The 17,961-nt window shown below is 47.3% G+C and overlaps 1 protein-coding gene across 1 annotated transcript in view; it reads right to left on the bottom strand.

Annotated features, from left to right (window-relative positions):
* Positions 1-17,961, bottom strand: part of DPYSL5 (dihydropyrimidinase like 5) — a 47,882-nt gene that overhangs the window by 20,392 nt on the left and 9,529 nt on the right. The window contains exons 2-4 of the mRNA XM_044289014.1: positions 13,024-13,288; positions 1,295-1,453; positions 652-831 (exon numbers count right to left, since the gene is read on the bottom strand). Coding sequence (XP_044144949.1) covers positions 652-831; positions 1,295-1,453; positions 13,024-13,284 — 600 coding nt within the window. The 5' untranslated portion in view covers positions 13,285-13,288. The remainder of the gene's footprint in view (positions 1-651; positions 832-1,294; positions 1,454-13,023; positions 13,289-17,961) is intronic.

Genomic DNA, 17,961 nt, shown 5'->3' with positions numbered 1-17,961 from the left:
AAACAGAGAGTAACAGCCTGCAAACACCGTGTATCTCAGAATTTCTAGCACAAAATGTGTAAAATGCAGTCATAAAAAATGATCCACAAAAGGAGTCCATATTAAATCTTCACTTCACATCCGGAGCTGAACTCTGACTTCTGTTGATTTCCTGTTAACTCTCGAGTGCACATTTTCCTGCTGGCTCAGTGTCTGTACCGAGCATGCTCTGCTGCCGTGCATTGTGGGAGATGTAATGTACCAGAGTCTGCTGTAGGTAAAATTACATCGCCCACAATGCAATGCAGCAGCTTTAGGACTGAATCTACAGGCGCCCCGTCCTACTCCAGATCAGTTCTGGTTCAGTTTCGTCACAGCCATAAAGGCGCTCAACTTCAATTCTCCATTCTGCACTGAAATCTCTACACGTTTATACTCCAGTCACACCCAGAGCTGCATTCAGAATTCTGATGCCTGGCAGGTTGAATCAGTTGGCGCTGTGCTGACATGTAGTGTTCTCTATTGCGCTGCACTACATCTCCCGCTATGCAACACTGCAGAGCGCAAGATACTGGAGGAGGACAGGTACTGTGGCAGTGAATGCAGCTCTGGGGTTAACTAGAGTATGACATGATCATACAGCCACGCAAGGCATTATAGTGGTCTCCTCACCTCGGCCACCAGGTCTCCGTTCTCAGCGTGGACTCGGGTGACCACGCCCAGATCCTTGCAGTGTCGGAAGACCTGGTAGAGCTCGCTGTCCCTCAGCATGTACAGGTCCTTGTAGGTCATGAACATCTGGAAGGAGTTCACCCCCTTCTCCCGGACTAAGGTCTCCATCTCAGCCCTGACCTGAAAGACAGGAAGAAACAATGGGTACGGATGTGACCCCAGGGCGTAAACAGTGGACAGGGGTCCCCAATGCGGGATCACAGAATACCAGACATGGTGGATGAACTCTTAACGCACCCAACAGTGACTGGACGAGAACCCGCTATAATATTACAACCACCGCTAATGGCCTCCATAACCTGGCTGTCACAGCTTTCCCAAGACCCTGAATCACGTACCAATCTGCTTTATGATGTAGAGTTACCTTCTGGCTTCGCTGTGTCAGTCTTCACTGCAGTCCTGGTATTCTACTCTTAAACCAGAAAGTACAGGAGGAACAGGGCTGGCAATAATCATATATAACATGAGCCCTGAGGGGGGGTCAGAGACTATAATCCCGCAGGATCTGCCTGTATAAGGGGAGATTAATACAGGAGATCCGGACCGGCGATCACTGTCCGCCCAGCGCATGGCGACGCAGTACCTTAGATCCCCACCAGGTGACGCCCATGTGGAGGGCGTAGTCGCAGCAGACTTTGGGATCGGCCAGGCTCCTGCACTTCTCATAGGCGTCCAGCAGCGACATGTCTTTGTCCGGAAGGACGTTTCCAATCACCATTGTGGTCCCTCCCATCAGCGCAGCCTGCGGGGTGAGAGAGAACAACATCACGTTACAGGGGATCCGAGGACTTAAAGGGGCGACTGTCCGTGTGCCCCCCATGTATACCCCACCCACCAGTCCATACTATGAAGGAATACTTTATGACCTCTCCTATACTCCAGTCGCATCCAAAGCTGCAGTCACAATTACACTGACCTAACGCTTGAGCTGCAGGCCGCACACAATGGAGTCAGCAAGGAGCTGTCCCAAGTCCTGAACTAAATACTAACTCTGCAGACGGCCAGGAATGTACAGTCGTGGCCAAAAGTTTTGAGAATGACACAAATATTAGTTTTCACAAAGTTTGCTGCTTAACTGCTTTTAGATCTTTGTTTCAGTTGTTTCTGTGATGTAGTGAAATATAATTACACGCACTTCATACGTTTCAAAGGCTTTTATCGACAATTACATGACATTTATGCAAAGAGTCAGTATTTGCAGTGTTGGCCCTTCTTTTTCAGGAACTCTGCAATCCGACTGGGCATGCTCTCAATCAACTTCTGGGCCAAGTCCTGACTGATAGCAACCCATTCTTTCATAATCACTTCTTGGAGTTTGTCAGAATTAGTGGGTTTTTGTTTGTCCACCACCTCTTGAGGATTGACCACAAGTTCTCAATGGGATTAAGATCTGGGGAGTTTCCAGGCCATGGACCCAAAATGTCAATGTTTTGGTCCCCGAGCCACTTAGTTAGCACTTTTGCCTTATGGCACGGTGCTCCATCGTGCTGGAAAATGCATTGTTCTTCACCAAACTGTTGTTGGATTGTTGGAAGAAGTTGCTGTTGGAGGGTGTTTTGGTGCCATTCTTTATTCATGGCTGTGTTTTGGGGCAAAATTGTGAGTGAGCCCACTCCCTTGGATGAGAAGCCGCCCCACACATGAATGGTCTCAGGATGCTTTACTGTTGGCATGACACAGGACTGATGGTAGCGCTCACCTTTTCTTCTCCGGACAAGCCTTTTTCCTGATGCCCCAAACAATCGGAAAGAGGCTTCATCGGAGAATATGACTTTCCTCCAGTCCTCAGCAGTCCAGTCACCATATTTTCTGCAGAAGATCAATCTGTCCCTGATGTTTTCTTTGGAGAGAAGTGGCTTCTTTGCTGCCCTTCTTGACACCAGGCCATCTGGCATGCTGCGGTATTTTCTCCGGCCAAAAAACGTTCCGTTCCGGAACTGAAGACATCCTGATGCATCCTGAACGGATTTCTCTCCATTTAGATTGCATTGGGATAAAACTGATCAGGATTGTTCCGGCATAGAGCCCCGACGACGGAACTCTATGCCGGAAGAAAAGAACACAAGTGTGAAAGAGCCCTTAACAAGACGATTACTGAAATGATCTCAGCAGGTCCTTTAATGACAGCAATGAAATGCAGTGGAAACATTTTTTGGGGATTAAGTTAATTTTCATGGCAAAGAAGGACTATGCAATTCATCTGATCACTCTTCATAACATTCTGGAGTATATGCAAATTGCTATTAGAAAAACTTAAGCAGCAACTTTTCCAATTTCCAATATTTATGTAATTCTCAAAACTTTTGGCCACGACTGTAGAATCCAGACCAGACAATGTGACGTGTGCAGTATACGCCGTATCTCCCCCGTATGCCGTGGTACACGTGCAGTATACAGCATATCTCCCCCGTATGCCGTGGTACACGTGCAGTATACAGCATATCTCCCCCGTATGCCGTGGTACACGTGCAGTATACAGCATATCTCCCCCGTATGCCGTGGTACACGTGCAGTATACAGCATATCTCCCCCGTATGCCGTGGTACACGTGCAGTATACAGCATATCTCCCCCGTATGCCGTGGTACACGTGCAGTATACAGCATATCTCCCCCGTATGCCGTGGTACACGTGCAGTATACAGCATATCTCCCCCGTATGCCGTGGTACACGTGCAGTATACAGCATATCTCCCCGTATACCGAGGTACACGTGCAGTATACAGCATATCTCCCCCGTATGCCGTGGTACACGTGCAGTATACAGCATATCTCCCCCGTATGCCGTGGTACACGTGCAGTATACAGCATATCTCCCCCGTGTGCCGTGGTACACGTGCAGTATACAGAATATCTCCCCGTATGCCGTGGTACACGTGCAGTATACAGAATATCTCCCCGTATGCCGTGGTACACGTGCAGTATACAGCATATCTCCCCGTATGCCGTGGTACACGTGCAGTATACAGCATATCTCCCCGTATGCCGAGGAACACGTGCAGTATACAGCATATCTCCCCGTATGCCGTGGTACACGTGCAGTATACAGCATATCTCCCCGTATGCCGAGGTACACGTGCAGTATACAGCATATCTCCCCGTATGCCGAGGTACACGTGCAGTATACAGCATATCTCCCCGTATGCCGTGGTACACATGCAGTATACAGCATATCTCCCCGTATGCCGTGGTACACGTGCAGTATACAGCATATCTCCCCGTATGCCGTGGTACACGTGCAGTATACAGCATATCTCCCCGTATGCCGAGGTACACGTGCAGTATACAGCATATCTCCCCGTATGCCGTGGTACACGTGCAGTATACAGCATATCTCCCCGTATGCCGAGGTACACGTGCAGTATACAGCATATCTCCCCGTATGCCGTGGTACACGTGCAGTATACAGCATATCTCCCCGTATGCCGTGGTACACGTGCAGTATACAGCATATCTCCCCGTATGCCGTGGTACACGTGCAGTATACAGCATATCTCCCCGTATGCCGTGGTACACGTGCAGTATACAGCATATCTCCCCGTATGCCGTGGTACACGTGCAGTATACAGCATATCTCCCCGTATGCCGTTATACACATTATCCTCCGTATTTCTCCTGGTCACCATTGCCCTTTGTAAGAATGGAGCCGTCCCCAGAGTCAGACAATGGAGCGTTGTGCGATCAGCCGCTCATCCTGTGATCCCAGATACGTGACATCATACAGTGCACACCCCCCACAGTCATGGGGAGAGGTCGCCTGTCCAAGGCTTCTGGGTACAAGATCCAGGACACATATCTGCAGAAACCTGACAGAAGTTTGAACAGGGTCCTGCACAGTGTCAGTAGGAGCAGAGTGCTGTACTGATGTATCACTGACATCACAACTAATATGTCACTGATGTATCATCAATGTATCCATAGTACATCACCTGCATGGCGCTTCACACTCCTCCTCCTCCCCTGGCCCCTGCATGGCGCTTCACACTCCTCCTCCTCCCCTGCTCCCTGCATGGCGGTTCATCCTCTGCTCCCTGCATGGCGGTTCATCCTCTGCTCCCTGCATGGCGCTTCACACTCCTCCTCCTCCCCTGCTCCCTGCATGGCGGTTCATCCTCTGCTCCCTGCATGGCGGTTCATCCTCTGCTCCCTGCATGGCGGTTCATCCTCTGCTCCCTGCATGGCGGTTCACGCTCATCCTCTGCTCCCTGCATGGCGGTTCATCCTCTGCTCCCTGCATGGCGGTTCACGCTCATCCTCTGCTCCCTGCATGGCGGTTCACGCTCATCCTCTGCTCCCTGCATGGCGGTTCACGCTCATCCTCTGCTCCCTGCATGGCGGTTCACGCTCATCCTCTGCTCCCTGCATGGCGGTTCACGCTCATCCTCTGCTCCCTGCATGGCGGTTCACGCTCATCCTCTGCTCCCTGCATGGCGGTTCACGCTCATCCTCTGCTCCCTGCATGGCGGTTCACGCTCATCCTCTGCTCCCTGCATGGCGGTTCACGCTCATCCTCTGCTCCCTGCATGGCGGTTCGCGGTTCATCCTCTGCCCCCTGCATGGCGGTTCATCCTCTGCCCCCTGCATGGCGGTTCATCCTCTGCCCCCTGCATGGCGGTTCATCCTCTGCCCCCTGCATGGCGGTTCATCCTCTGCCCCCTGCATGGCGGTTCATCCTCTGCCCCCTGTATGGCGGTTCATCCTCTGCCCCCTGTATGGCGGTTCATCCTCTGCCCCCTGTATGGCGGTTCATCCTCTGCCCCCTGTATGGCGGTTCATCCTCTGCCCCCTGTATGGCGGTTCATCCTCTGCCCCCTGTATGGCGGTTCATCCTCTGCCCCCTGTATGGCGGTTCATCCTCTGCCCCCTGTATGGCGGTTCATCCTCTGCCCCCTGTATGGCGGTTCATCCTCTGCCCCCTGTATGGCGGTTCATCCTCTGCCCCCTGTATGGCGGTTCATCCTCTGCCCCCTGTATGGCGGTTCATCCTCTGCCCCCTGTATGGCGGTTCATCCTCTGCCCCCTGTATGGCGGTTCATCCTCTGCCCCCTGTATGGCGGTTCATCCTCTGCCCCCTGTATGGCGGTTCATCCTCTGCCCCCTGTATGGTCACAGGAGGGCGGTAGTTTCACAACTCTGGATCTCTGGAAGACAATTCTATGCCGTCCACAAGAAGTCCTCTATAATTCAAAACATTTTATTCCATGTGCAGGTGTCCAAGTAAGTACACATTATAAGACAAGAGTACTTACCTGGAGATCTGCACATTAGGAATAAAAATGTTCTGACAAAGAAGACGGGTGGTAATATGGCGGCATAGACTGTGGCACCCTGGTATATAATATCCATTATAATCATCCCCGAGACAGGAATATGTAATCCGCTCCACGGCCTCCACACAACACATCTGATTTTCAATCCCTCTGATTTTTGGACAAAGACACGGAGGGCCGGGCCCCCCGGAGGCCTCAGGTTTCCATAGACACAGAGGAGAGAACTCACTACACAAAGCCCAAAATCTGAGGGACACCAAGGGCAGGGGAGACCTTATCAGCCGCTCCTCCTATAACACCACTGTACTGTAATAAGATGTGTCTGATATCAGCCGCTCCTCCTATAACACCGCTGTACTGTAATAAGATGTGTCTGATATCAGCCGCTCCTCCTATAACACCGCTGTACTGTAATAAGATGTGTCTGATATCAGCCGCTCCTCCTATAACACCGCTGTACTGTAATAAGATGTGTCTGATATCAGCCGCTCCTCCTATAACACCGCTGTACTGTAATAAGATGTGTCTGATATCAGCCGCTCCTCCTATAACACCGCTGTACTGTAATAAGATGTGTCTGATATCAGCCGCTCCTCCTATAACACCGCTGTACTGTAATAAGATGTGTCTGATATCAGCCGCTCCTCCTATAACACCGCTGTACTGTAATAAGATGTGTCTGATATCAGCCGCTCCTCCTATAACACCGCTGTACTGTAATAAGATGTGTCTGATATCAGCCGCTCCTCCTATAACACCGCTGTACTGTAATAAGATGTGTCTGATATCAGCCGCTCCTCCTATAACACCGCTGAACTGTAATAAGATGGGACATACTGTATATGAGCTGCTCCTCTTTCACCCTGCACCCTGAGGACATTTTAGGCTGTGAATATTACACAAGGCACAACAGATGTAGGAGGATAACACCGAGACCCTCTGCACAGCACCGAGTATCATACAGGAGATGTAGGAGGATAACACCGAGACCCTCTGCACAGCACCGAGTATCATACAGGAGATGTAGGAGGGTAACACCTAGACCCTCTGCACAGCACCGAGTATCATACAGGATATGTAGGAGGATAACACCTAGACCCTCTGCACAGCACCGAGTATCATACAGGAGATGTAGGAGGATAACACCTAGACCCTCTGCACAGCACCGAGTATCATACAGGAGATGTAGGAGGATAACACCTAGACCCTCTGCACAGCACCGAGTATCATACAGGAGATGTAGGAGGATAACACCGAGACCCTCTGCACAGCACCGAGTATCATACAGGAGATGTAGGAGGATAACACCTAGACCCTCTGCACAGCACCGAGTATCATACAGGAGATGTAGGAGGATAACACCTAGACCCTCTGCACAGCACAGAGTATCATACAGGAGATGTAGGAGGATAACACCGAGACCCTCTGCACAGCACCGAGTATCATACAGGAGATGTAGGAGGATAACACCTAGACCCTCTGCACAGCACCGAGTAACATACAGGAGATGTAGGAGGATAACACCTAGACCCTCTGCACAGCACCGAGTATCATACAGGAGATGTAGGAGGATAACACCTAGACCCTCTGCACAGCACCGAGTATCATACAGGAGATGTAGGAGGATAACACCTAGACCCTCTGCACAGCACCGAGTATCATACAGGAGATGTAGGAGGATAACACCGAGACCCTCTGCACAGCACCGAGTATCATACAGGAGATGTAGGAGGATAACACCGAGACCCTCTGCACAGCACCGAGTATCATACAGGAGATGTAGGAGGATAACACCGAGACCCTCTGCACAGCACCGAGTATCATACAGGAGATGTATATACTGAGAAGAGAATAGCCTGCCCCCCCCCCCCCCCCAATCTCTTATGAGAGGATTAAGAGATTATGACAGCTATTTGGCAAGTGATCCCCGGTCACCATCTCTGGGGTCAGTGATTCTGTATATCAGGGTGGTCTCGTCTCAGGTCATTGCAGGGTCACCGACTTTTACAAACCGGATTCCAAAAAAGTTGGGACACTAAACAAATTGTGAATAAAAACTGAATGCAATGATGTGGAGATGGCAAATGTCTATATTTTATTTGTAATAGAACGTAGATGACGGATAAAACGTTTAATCCGAGTAAATGTATCATTTTAAAGGAAAAATACATTGATTCAAATTTTCACGGTGTCAACAAATCCCAAAAAGTTGGGACAAGTAGCAATAAGAGGCTGGAAACAGTAAATTTGAGCATAACGAAGAGCTGGAAGACCAATTAACACTAATTAGGTCAATTGGCAACATGATTGGGTATAAAAGGAGCTTCTCAGAGCGGCAGTGTCTCACAGAAGCCAAGATGGGTAGAGGATCACCAATTCCCACAATGTTGCGCAGAAAGATAGTGGAGCAATATCAGAAAGGTGTTACCCAGCGGAAAATTGCAAAGACTTTGCATCTATCATCATCAACTGTGCATAACATCATCCGAAGATTCAGAGAATCTGGAACAATCTCTGTGCGTAAGGGTCAAGGCCGTAAAACCATACTGGATGCCCGTGATCTCCGGGCCCTTAAACGACACTGCACCACAAACAGGAATGCTACTGTAAAGGAAATCACAGAATGGGCTCAGGAATACATCCAGAAACCATTGTCAGTGAACACAATCCACCGTGCCATCCGCCGTTGCCAGCTGAAACTCTACAGTGCAAAGAAGCAGCCATTTCTAAGCAAGATCCACAAGCTCAGGCGTTTTCACTGGGCCAGGGATCATTTAAAATGGAGTGTGGCAAAATGGAAGACTGTTCTGTGGTCAGACGAGTCACGATTCAAAGTTCTTTTTGGAAATCTGGGACGCCATGTCATCCGGACCAAAGAGGACAAGGACAACCCAAGTTGTTATCAACGCTCAGTTCAGAAGCCTGCATCTCTGATGGTATGGGGTTGCATGAGTGCGTGTGGCATGGGCAGCTTGCATGTCTGGAAAGGCACCATCAATGCAGAAAAATATATTCAGGTTCTAGAACAACATATGCTCCCATCCAGACGTCATCTCTTTCAGGGAAGACCCTGCATTTTTCAACAAGATAATGCCAGACCACATTCTGCATCAATCACAACATCATGGCTGCGTAGGAGATGGATCCGGGTACTGAAATGGCCGGTCTGCAGTCCAGATCTTCATCTATAGAGAACATTTGGCGCATCATAAAGAGGAAGGTGCAACAAAGAAGGCCCAAGACGATGGAACAGTTAGAGGCCTGTATTAGACAAGAATGGGAGAGCATTCCTATTTCTAAACTTGAGAAACTGGTCTCCTCGGTCCCCAGACGTCTGTTGAGTGTTGTAAGAAGAAGGGGAGATGCCACACAGTGGTGAAAATGGCCTTGTCCCAACTTTTTGGGGATTTGTTGACACCATGAAATTCTGATTCAACATATTTTTCCCTTAAAATTGTACATTTTCTCAGTTTAAACTTTTGTTCCGTGATTTATGTTCTATTCTGAATAAAATATTAGAAGTTGGCACCTCCACATCATTGCATTCAGTTTTTATTCACGATTTGTATAGTGTCCCAACTTTTTTGGAATCCGGTTTGTATCTTATTAGACTCTGCCCCATAAATAACCACACAAAAGGAGAAACCGGAGGGAAAATAGAAACATTGCAAATATATAAGTGACGGCGGTGAATATGTGATATATCTGGTGACTGAATATGGTATAACCGGTGAATAAACGTACAGTATATGATATAACCGGAGATATATATAGAACAAATATATAGAAATTGAGCAGCACAGCTGTATGTAAAGTATAGCCGGAGTGCCAGCGGCTGAGAAGGCGATCCCCCTTCAAATGTTTAGCAGAAAAAATTCCATGGCACCTCCAACGGCGAAAAAATAAATTCAGACTTTATTCAGACACATGATATATATAACCGGTGAATACCAATATCTCTGGTGACTGAGTACAGTATATATAACCGGTGAATACCGTATTTGATATATATAACCGGTGACTGAGTACAGTATATATATATATGTATATACACATACACACAGTACAGACCAAAAGTTTGGACACACCTTCTCATTCAAAGAGTTTTCTTTATTTTCATGACTATGAAAATTGTAGATTCAAACTGAAGGCATCAAAACTATGAATTAACACATGTGGAATTATATACATAACAAAAAAAGTGTGAAACAACTGAAAATATGTCATATTCTAGGTTCTTCAAAGTAGCCACCTTTTGCTTTGATTACTGCTTTGCACACTCTTGGCATTCTCTTGATGAGCTTCAAGAGATAGTCACCTGAAATGGTCTTCCAACAGTCTTGAAGGAGTTCCCAGAGATGCTTAGCACTTGTTGGCCCTTTTGCCTTCACTCTGCGGTCCAGCTCACCCCAAACCATCTCAATTGGGTTCAGGTCCGGTGACTGTGGAGGCCAGGTCATCTGGCACAGCACCCCATCACTCTCCTTCATGGTCAAATAGCCCTAACACAGCCTGGAGGTGTGTTTGGGGTCATTGTCCTGTTAAAAAATAAATGATGGTCCAACTAAACGCAAACCAGATGGAATAGCATGCCGCTGCAAGATACAGCTCCAGCCATGCTGGTTCAGTATGCCTTCAATTTTGAATAAATCCCCAACAGTGTCACCAGCAAAGCACCCCCACACCATCACACCTCCTCCTCCATGCTTCACGGTGGGAACCAGGCATGTAGAGTCCATCCGTTCACCTTTTCTGCGTCGCCCAAAGACACGGTGGTTGGAACCAAAGATCTCAAATTTGGACTCATCAGACCAAACACAGATTTCCACTGGTCTAATGTCCATTCCTTGTGTTCTTTAGCTCAAACAAGTCTCTTCTGCTTGTTGCCTGTCCTTAGCAGTGGTTTCCTAGCAGATATTCTACCATGAAGGCCTGATTCACACAGTCTCCTCTTAACAGTTGTTCTAGAGATGTGTCTGCTGCTAGAACTCTGTGTGGCATTGACCTGGTCTCTAATCTGAGCTGCTGTTAACCTGCGATTTCTGAGGCTGGTGACTCGGATGAACTTATCCTCAGCAGCAGAGGTGACTCTTGGTCTTCCTTTCCTGGGGCGGTCCGCATGTGAGCCAGTTTTATTGTAGCGCTTGAAGGTTTTTGTGACTGCACTTGGGGACACTTTCAAAGTTTTCCTAATTTTTCGGACTGACTGACCTTCATTTCTTAAAGTAATGATGGCCACTCGTTTCTCTTTACTTAGCTGCATTTTTCTTGCCATAATACAAATTCTAACAGTCTATTCAGTAGGACTATCAGCTGTGTATCCACCGGACTTCTCCACAACGCAACTGATGGTCCCAACCCCATTTATAAGGCAAGAAATCCCACTTATTAAACCTGACAGGGCACACCTGTGAAGTGAAGACCATTTCAGGTGACTACCTCTTGAAGCTCATCAAGAGAATGCCAAGAGTGTGCAAAGCAGTAATCAAAGCAAAAGGTGGCTACTTTGAAGAACCTAGAATATGACATATTTTCAGTTGTTTCACACTTTTTTGTTATGTATATAATTCCACATGTGTTAATTCATAGTTTTGATGCCTTCAGTGTGAATCTACAATTTTCATAGTCATGAAAATAAAGAAAACTCTTTGAATGAGAAGGTGTGTCCAAACTTTTGGTCTGTACTGTATAATATAGATATAACCGGCGAGCACAGTATATGATATAACCGGAGAGTGTGACTATATGAGAAGAGGGAGGTTATGAGATCTTTATATAAACATGTAAATCTCTCTATAATAACCTATGTGATAAATTATTTTTCCTCTCACCCAGCAGAGGTCACCTCTTACGGTTAATGAAGTCAGCGCATTACTTTCCCGCCGTTATGGTGTTGGCTCCTGCCGGGTACCAGCTGGTGACAAGATATGAGACGGGCTTCCATATCTTCCTGATGACACATACGCAGGGACAGAGTGTGGATCCAGGGATCTACCCGATCACCAGCAGGGGGCAGGAAGGATTTTTTTCCCCACTTTATGACATATTGGACAGGACACGTATGAGTAGACGCTGCCTGTAGGCGGCTCTCACCCCAGAGATGATGGACGGCTGCGGTCATGTGACAGTCCTTCCATTATTTGGCCCCAGTAGCCGTGATCTAAGCCGGGCCCTCTGGTCTCATCTCGTTAGCGGTTGGTAGACACGGGGTGCCGTCTCCGGCGTATGTGTGATGTGTGAATTATTCATATAGATGTGTCTGGCGCGGCCGTCTGTGATGTCTGGCCCGCCAGCCGCAGCTCATCTCTCTGTTCTCTTTCATTCTGCCCCCGTTTCTTCCACGTGTTAGAGCCACGCTTCAGGGAGGGAAGGCGACAAGTTTAACCCTTACACTGCTGCAGATCAAGACCAGGACTGTGCCAAGGGTGAGAAGAGAGATTCACGGATTCCCCTCCCCCGCTGGATGCGCAACGTCTGCTTTCTCACAATGCTTTCTGTTCAGATATGTGACGGTGTGAAATAAATGGGGCCACTAAGAGGAGGGGCCCGGATCTGAGGCCCCAGGGGGGCTGTCATAATGTACACAGGATTGGGATTCTCATGTACAAGGGGGGCACCCACACAAGGAGGGGTGTCGATGGTGGGCGCAGGGCACTGTAAATGTAAACGCATTTAACCCTTTTTAGTGTCCCTTGCATTGCGTCGGGTGATATGACTGTCCGAGTGCGTCTCCACTCGGGACCCTCTGTGCAATATAGAGGGGGCTCCTCACAATCAGCTCATAGTCGCATGTGCTTGTTCTAGGTCCAACGCCTTCTGGTCTATGCTCCACACCAGCAGCGAGACACAAGATGTAAAAGTGGTAAATGCAGCTCTGGAGGTGACTAGAGTAGAAGACATGATGTAACCAGAGATCAGTAAGGCTGCATTCACAAGGCCGTTATCGGAACCAATTAATAAGTCTATTTTTGTGAATGTCGCCTAAAGCAGACGATTTGTTGAGGACTGTAACCTTGAAACACTGATATATAAAGTCTGTCCTACCTTGGTGCCGTTGTAGAAGTCATCCATGCAGGTGGCATTCATGAAGGTCTGATGAAAGTGGGTGCTGGTGTCAATGCCTCCAGGGATGACCAGTTTTCCGGTGGCATCGATGACTTTTGCCCCTCCGGGTATCATCAGCTCCCGTCCCACCTGCTGGATGATGCCGTTCTCGATGTACACGTCGGCTTCCTGGGTGCAGTCATCGTTCACCACCTTGCCTCCCTTAATGAGGACCCGGACACTGGTCGCGTTGGCTTGCATGGCTCTGGAGGAAGAAAGTACAGCGCTTTAGAGGCTGAGGGATCGGAAATCTTATAAACTGTAATATAATCCAGCAGCAATCAATTTCATCAAGTTTTGTAAATTTGGATGATTTATGAAGAAGTCACATTGGGGAAGTATGAAGGGCATTATGCGGTTGGGCACCGGGCGTTACAAAAGTGATATTCATCTGGTCAATATGGGATGTATATTCCCGCAAACATTCTCTTCACCCATAAAATGTCTGCCTCGACTGCGGACAGATTACTAAAAGGACGTGAGTGTTCTGCAATAGCCAGTCCACTCATGGTTATGACCTGCCCAACCATAGGTAGGGGAAAGAAGATCAAGTGGAGGGCTATGGACTGATGGCAGAAGGGACAGGTCCCATAGTTGAGTGGTAACTAGAGAATTAATGGAGGCGAGATCGTATTGATTCCTGAACTGATGAGCACACAGGGCAGGAGTTATACAAGACTGTACACAATTGTAAGACCCAAGCATGAAGCCTATGAAGTCTTCAGACAAGATTCAAGAACTCACAGAGCTCTAAGATCTGGTCCAGAACTTTAATGCGGACCTGTCGTCTACCCTGGTGTACTAAAAGCACGGAGTGGCGGAGAGAGGGCATGGCAGCATAGGACAGAAGAAGAGCTAAGGTGCACTATGTGGTTAGGCCCTGCCATCAGTACAGTGAGACTAACCCAGCCCGAGAAGATGTGGAGTCCCACCCAGCCCGAGAAGATGTGGAGTCCCACCCAGCCCGAGAAGATGTGGAGTCCCACCCAGCCCGAGAAGATGTGGAGTCCCACCCAGCCCGAGAAGATGTGGAGTCTCACCCAGCCCGAGAAGATGTGGAGTCTCACCCAGCCCGAGAAGATGTGGAGTCTCACCCAGCCCGAGAAGATGTGGAGTCTCACCCAGCCCGAGAAGATGTGGAGTCTCACCCAGCCCGAGAAGATGTGGAGTCTCACCCAACACAAGAATTTAAGACATAATCCATACAATCACTTACACAGTAACCAGACTATAAAACTGAAGAATCAATCTTTGCAAATGAGGTGAATTTGTTATAACAGTGGGTGGTTCTACCCTTGAAATTATCCGATAAACGAGAATGTTCTTACACATCCACACCCGAGAAATCCACGAAGACTTACAGATGAAGAATTATCAAACCTCCAGCTCAGGAGAGAGAAACTTCTACACGCTCGTTCTCTACGGAGCACCACAGCTACACTAATATGACAGCCAGCAGAAGGATGACCGCAGCTCTGTATGTGACTAGAGTATAAGACACGATGGAACGTTTGAATCTGTATGCAGGTGCTAAACAATACATGGAGATTAAATCTAGGTACACACTATAAATTGCTGCTCTGTAAATGCAGCTCTGGATGTGGAGCAATTTGAGAGAAGCAATGCAATGTCAGGATTATGTCATAAGTAAGATTGCTAGAACTCTACAGAGATTCCTCAAATGACACAGCAGATATTCCTCCACCATGGAGAACGCCTGCGGCACACAGACCTTGCCTGTCACTTCCAGCACGTGATCAAACCTGACAAACTTACGAGACACTGAGATCGTAGCTGCGGCTCCGGGTGACTGCGAGACCACTCACAAGGTTCCCGAGATACAGTCCATCAAATACCATCCTCGAAGCCCGTTATACGGGGTCATCAGCCATTTTAAGTTAGAATGATCCTTATTTCTCAGTTTTATTGTTTGTATATAAAATGTTGCGCTGCCATACTCTTTTTTTTGTTTGCTTCCTGCATGTTAGCTTTATGGATATGCATCTGCGATTATGAATGTGCTAGTCTAAATTTTCTTGTAGTATATATTAAGGGTATCGGCCTCTTTTAGCTTGAGCACTTCCCACCCATCTGCCTGAGCTTCTGAGCAGAGAATAAATGTAACTGGTTCCTACACCGCCCTGAACATTGTAGACTTAGTCAAGCCCAGCCCGGGTGAGGCAGTTCTGTAATTTCGTGCCCTGACCAGTTTTTGTGCGATTTTAGTAAAAAGTAGTTAAAAATGTTTTGTTTGTTTTTTAAATATATAAACATGACGGAGCCAACGATAAGGATACTAGTAGCTTGGATCATACACGCACCAGCTTCACAAACCCCTTCCTGCTAAGATGAGGGACATTATCAGGGTCACTAGGTTGACTGACAAAACTGCTCTTACCATAAAGAACCTGCACTGTTCACGTAATTCCTATAGAAGTGTTCAGCAGGACGCGCTGCTCTTACTGCAGAGAACACTGGTCATCCACTAACTTCCTCATTTTTACAACTCTTGTCAAAAATTTGGGACAAAGATCTCACATTGAAAAGATTTCCTGTTACCAAGAAGGAAATCATCAGCAAGCTGTGTTTCCTTGACACAAGGTGTAAAGAGAACAGGAACCAATGACTGACTTCTCGGCTTCCAGTGCAAATTTTTCTCTTCATTTGTGACCATGATTTTGGTTGCACCGGTCTATATAGTGGAATGGGAGCACTGCGGGGAGATGGTGGAGGACCCTCTAATCCTCCTTATTATACAGGATCCTTCCCTCTTAATAATATATGTCAGAGCTCACACAGGATTATGTTTTATTTACTCGACTTGCTGAAGTGTGAACGGTACGAGAATCGAGGTCACTCAGGCTCACAACGTCTGGAGCAGCCATAATCTCAGGGGAATGTCAAGAGGACAACTGGCTAATCCAAGACATTAGAGTGCGGGAAAGTGTGTCTCGGGCTCACGTGATACATACAGTCCTGATCAAAAGTTTAAGACCACTTGAAAAATGGCAAAAAAAATCCTATTTAGCATGGCTGGATCTCAACAAGGTTCCAAGTAGAGCTTCAACATGCAACAAGAAGAAATGGGAGGGAGACAAAACATTTTTTGAGCATTCAATTTAATAAAAACAACTAATAAACTGAAACAGGCTGTTTTTCAGCCAATCAAAAGTTTAGGACCACACCTCCAAAAAAAAAAAAAAAAACTCTGCCATTATTGTTTATCACTTCAAAAATTTGTTTCGGAAAGATTGATGCAAGAGTTTCCATGAGGTGAGTGGGGACATTTCTCCAAGTGGTGAAGACGGCCGCACGAAGGCCATCTACTGTCTGGAACTGTTGTCCATTTTTGTAAACTTCCCTTGCCATCCATCCCCAAAGGGTCTCAATTGGATTTAGATCAGGGGGAACATGCAGGATGGGCCAAAAGAGTGATGTTATTCTCCTGGAAGAAGTCCCTTGCTCCGCGGGCATTGTGTACTGTAGCGTTGTCCTGTTGAAAAACCCAGTCGTTACCATACAGACGAGGGCCCTCAGTCATGAGGAATGGTCTCTGCTACATCTGGACATCGGTTTGACGCCTCTGCACTTCCTAAAGCTCCATTGTTCCACTGAAGGAAAAAGCACCCCAGACCATTATGGCACCCCCTCCACTGTGGCGCGTAGGAAACATCTCAGGTGGGATCTGCTTGTCATGCCAGTAATGATGGAAACCATCAAGGTTACATTTTTTCTCACCAGAGAATAAAACTTTCTTCCACCTTTGAATGTCCCATGTTTGCTGCTCTCTTGCAAAGTCCAAACGAGCAGTTCTGTGGCGTTCAAGGAGACTAGGTCTTTGAAGGCGTTTTTTGTTTTTGAAGCCCTTCAGTCTCAGATGCCGTCTGATGGTTATGGGGCTGCAGTCAGCACCAGTAAGGGCCTTAATTTGGGTCGAGGATCATCCAGTGCCTTGACGGACAGCCAATTGGATCCTCCGGCTCAGTGCTGGTGAATTTTTTTTTGGGTCTTTCACTTGACTTTTTTGTTCCATAACCCTCAGGATCATTTAAGAAATTCCAAATGACTGCCTTACTGCGTCCCACCTCAGCAGCGATGGCGCGCTGTGAGAGACCCTGCTTATGCAGTTCAACAACCCGACCACGTTCAAAAAGGGAGTTTTTTTTGCCTTTGCCATCACAACGTGTGACTACCTGACAGAAAATTACAATGAATCCACAACTTTGCACAGATTTGGCCTTTTAAAGGCATGTGGTCCTAAACTTTTGATCAGCTGAAAAACAGCCTGTTTCTTTTTTTCGTTGTTTTCATTAAATTGAAAGCTCAAAAAATGTTTTGTCTCACTCCCATTTCTTCTTGTTGCATGTTGAAGCTCTACTTGGAACCTTGTTAAGATCCAGCCATGTAAAATATGATTTTTTTTTGCCATTTTTCAAGTGGTCTTAAACTTTTGATCAGGACTGTATGAAAAATAATACAGCATCGGACTGTAATAATCCCAGAGAGAGAGACAGATAATATAACACACCGCACTGTAATAATCCCAGAGAGAGGGATAATACAACACACCTGTCACGGACGTTCCCACGACAGGTAGCAGGAGATCTGTGAGACTGGCAACACGTGGTTTGATCTGACATGTTTTCTGTTTGGATCAAATGATGTCTGTGTTGTTTCTGGCGCTTGCTGCACCTTCTATCCCCAGGTGTTGCTATTAGGGTCATTTTACCTTCTCTTTTTTATTGTGGTTTCTCCCACTATGCTATGCGGTTTATAGCTTCTGTCGGACTTGTGGTTAGCTGGTGTTTGGTTCTCGGCTGAGTTCCTGGTGCTACCAAAGCTTCATTGAAGATAAGTGTTTCCTTTCTATTTTGTTTG

The sequence above is a fragment of the Bufo gargarizans genome, chromosome 4 (genome assembly GCF_014858855.1).
Source record: "Bufo gargarizans isolate SCDJY-AF-19 chromosome 4, ASM1485885v1, whole genome shotgun sequence".
Taxonomy (NCBI): domain Eukaryota; kingdom Metazoa; phylum Chordata; class Amphibia; order Anura; family Bufonidae; genus Bufo; species Bufo gargarizans.
Note: the sequence above shows the minus strand (reverse complement) of the source record. Positions and strands in the feature narration are given on the sequence as shown.